The sequence below is a fragment of the Anomaloglossus baeobatrachus genome, chromosome 3 (genome assembly GCF_048569485.1).
Source record: "Anomaloglossus baeobatrachus isolate aAnoBae1 chromosome 3, aAnoBae1.hap1, whole genome shotgun sequence".
Lineage (NCBI taxonomy): Eukaryota > Metazoa > Chordata > Amphibia > Anura > Aromobatidae > Anomaloglossus > Anomaloglossus baeobatrachus.
The window spans coordinates 41,940,259-41,943,050 of NC_134355.1; the positions used below are offsets into that span (position 1 = coordinate 41,940,259).

The 2,792-nt window shown below is 40.9% G+C and overlaps 1 protein-coding gene across 1 annotated transcript in view; it reads right to left on the reverse strand.

Annotated features, from left to right (window-relative positions):
- Positions 1–485: 485 nt before the first annotated feature.
- RPS6KC1 (ribosomal protein S6 kinase C1) overlaps positions 486–2,792 on the reverse strand; it is a 204,936-nt gene continuing 202,629 nt past the window's right edge. Inside the window, exon 16 of the mRNA XM_075339143.1 lies at positions 486–2,748. Within this exon, the coding sequence (XP_075195258.1) occupies positions 2,638–2,748 (111 nt within the window). The 3' untranslated portion in view covers positions 486–2,637. The remainder of the gene's footprint in view (positions 2,749–2,792) is intronic.

Sequence of the window (2,792 nt, forward strand, 5' to 3'; positions counted from 1 at the left end):
CCTTCTTTCCTTCGGGAACTCCTAGGGCGACCACAGATTGTAGGAATATCTAATGAACCCCGAGGCACACAAGTACACAAACGCTATGTGTCTGGAATATGGAGAAAGTGAATGCGGCAGATGAACCTTGCAGAAACTGTATACACATACTTATCGGAGACATCATCTGCCGACAGTTTCCTACCTGGAGTTATATGAAAAAAAAATAACATTGCTCAGCAGAAGAGAAGACGATGGAGCCAAATAGTTTCCTCCCCGTAACGTAATATTCTCTATTTCTGGACATATGGAACCTGAAAATGTATGGAAATGGGGGGCGTTAATGGCCAGATAGCGGATACACAGGAGCCGGCGGATCAGGGGCACACGGAGGGAGGATGACAAACCTGTCGTACGCAGAGGAGACATTGAGCGGTTCATCCAAAGGTTTCTGGTGTAAGGTGGAAGAGCGAGCCGGTGTAATATGGAGACAGCAGGCGGCAGAATCGCCCGGTAGAAGCCTTTATTGTGAGATTATTCAACAGATTTTATTATTATTTTTCTTAAAACCCCATCGCTACATACAGATGCGGCAGAGCTGAATTTGCCATCTTAATGGGCAGCGGATATAATGATCGTGGGGGGATCGCGGCCCCGATCAGCCATCAATTATAATTCCAGGGTAGCCCCCTTTTATATTGCAGGTACTACAGTGATTGCGGAGGGTCCGACCACCAGTAAAAAGCGGATTTTGTCTTCTCTGGTCAGACAATGAGTGGCCATCGAGGTGTCGTAACAAATTACTTAAAATTGTCTTCTTGGAATAAAATTAAAGCGATAGTACAGAATTTGAGAAAAACGGAGCTGCTTTAAAATGCAAAAAAAGAAAAAAAAAACATTGTGGAGCTGCAATACTAGAAACAACCATTGGAGGAAGGGGGCGCTGTTTCTGTAAGATGCCCGCTATGTTTTTCTAATCCTATACTGCAGCTGGCAAAGCTGTCCTGCAGACCAGCCACTGCCCCCAGGGTAAAGGGGTATGCAAATTAGGGAAAAAGGAATGCAAATTAGAGGACCGTCTGTGTAGGCAAATTAAGGAAAAATGGTATGCAAATTAGAGGACAGTGTAGGCAAATTAGGGAAAAATGGTATGCAAATTAGGGGGAAAGGGTATGCAAAGTAGGGAAAATATGTATACAAATAAGGATCATGCAAATTAGGGGAAAGGGTATGCAAATTAAAGAACAGTAGGAAAATTAGGGAAAAAAGGTAAGCAAATTAGGCACACAGGGTATGCAAATAAGGGGAAAAGGATATGCAAATAAAGATCATGCAAATTAGGGGAAAAAAGGGTATGCAGAGTAGGGAAAAAGGTATGCAAATTAGTGGACAGTGTAGGCAAATTAGGGAAAACAGTATGCAAATAAGGGGAAAAGGGGTATAGAAATTAGGGAAAATGGGTAAGCAAATTTGGCATATTCAAATTAAGGGAAACCTGGTCTGCAAATTGGAGAAAAAAAGTATGCAGATTAGGGAAAATGTATATTCAAATTAGGGGAAAGGGTATGCAAATAAGGGGAAAAGGGTATACAAATTAGCTCTCCTTAGAAAGGGAAAAAAAACCATGTTGCAAATTGATGGTAGCAACCCTATAAGTCAGAGGGCATAGGATGGCTAGGTGGGGGTCTTTGAGGTAGCTTTCTGGGGGAACTGTTTTGTAACAAATGATGCATCAGTGTCCCGCCAAATGAGACGCCACCCTTTGTAATGCCCATTATATCAGGCTTGTAGCCCAGAACAGGGGAATTGGAAATAGTTAAAGCAAAACAATGCAGCAAATTAAAAAAGTAACTTTTTTTTCGCTATTGATCAGCATTAGCAAGGTTTGTCATGTACTCCATTACCTTATTTTGATTCCTTCTCTCTCAAACAACATGATAGAAGTGTTGTTTTAACTTTCTAGATGGTGAACTTTTAGAAGCTGCTTTTATCTGCTGTTATAGGAAGAATAAGTGCTCAAACACTATTTATACAAATACTAAGGAATAATCTCGCTTTCTCAGCCACAAACACTATTTATAAACAGAGAGGGAGTGTTTGCGTATAGTGTTGGCGTACGGAAGGGCTTCTTGCTGGAGCTGCAGCTAAAAGCAGCTTCTAAAAGTGCATGAACTAGGCAAGTAAAACAGCACTTTTAACACGGTGTTTCGGAGAGAAAGAAAGCAAAATAAGGTAATGTAGTGTATTACAAAGATTCATACATTTGCAAAGGCCAAAAATTTAAAAAAGTTAGTTATTTTTCAATTATGTAAAAACATAATAATGTTATAGATGGCAAACTCAGCTCTGCTGTCTCTAACACATTGTGCTAAATCCATCCTCCATGTATTCTCTACACATTCATTCTTCATGCATATCAGGCCTCCATGGACGGATCATTGACCTTTCGTGTCTTCCTTTTTGGGGGAATTAAATGTCTTGCTCCGTTATTGGTCATGGCCAGTATTGCGATTCTTGAGGTCACTGTATAAAATAACTGTGGGGGTCCACACATACACAATCCTCTTTTCCTATGGATCCAATGTCTTGGTTTTCTCACATGAGCAGTGCATAAAATATAAGGAACCGTGCTCTTCTAAGGTCCGTACAAATCTAAATTCATCTAGTAAAGTCTTCCCAGTCCACACCATTAAAGAAAGGATGAGACTTGATATCTTCAACACCGGAGACCCCGGCACCCAGGCGCTCCAAAGGGTTAAACTGGAGGAGCTGAAAGACAACATGGAAACAAAAGGATCGTTAATTATGGAAAC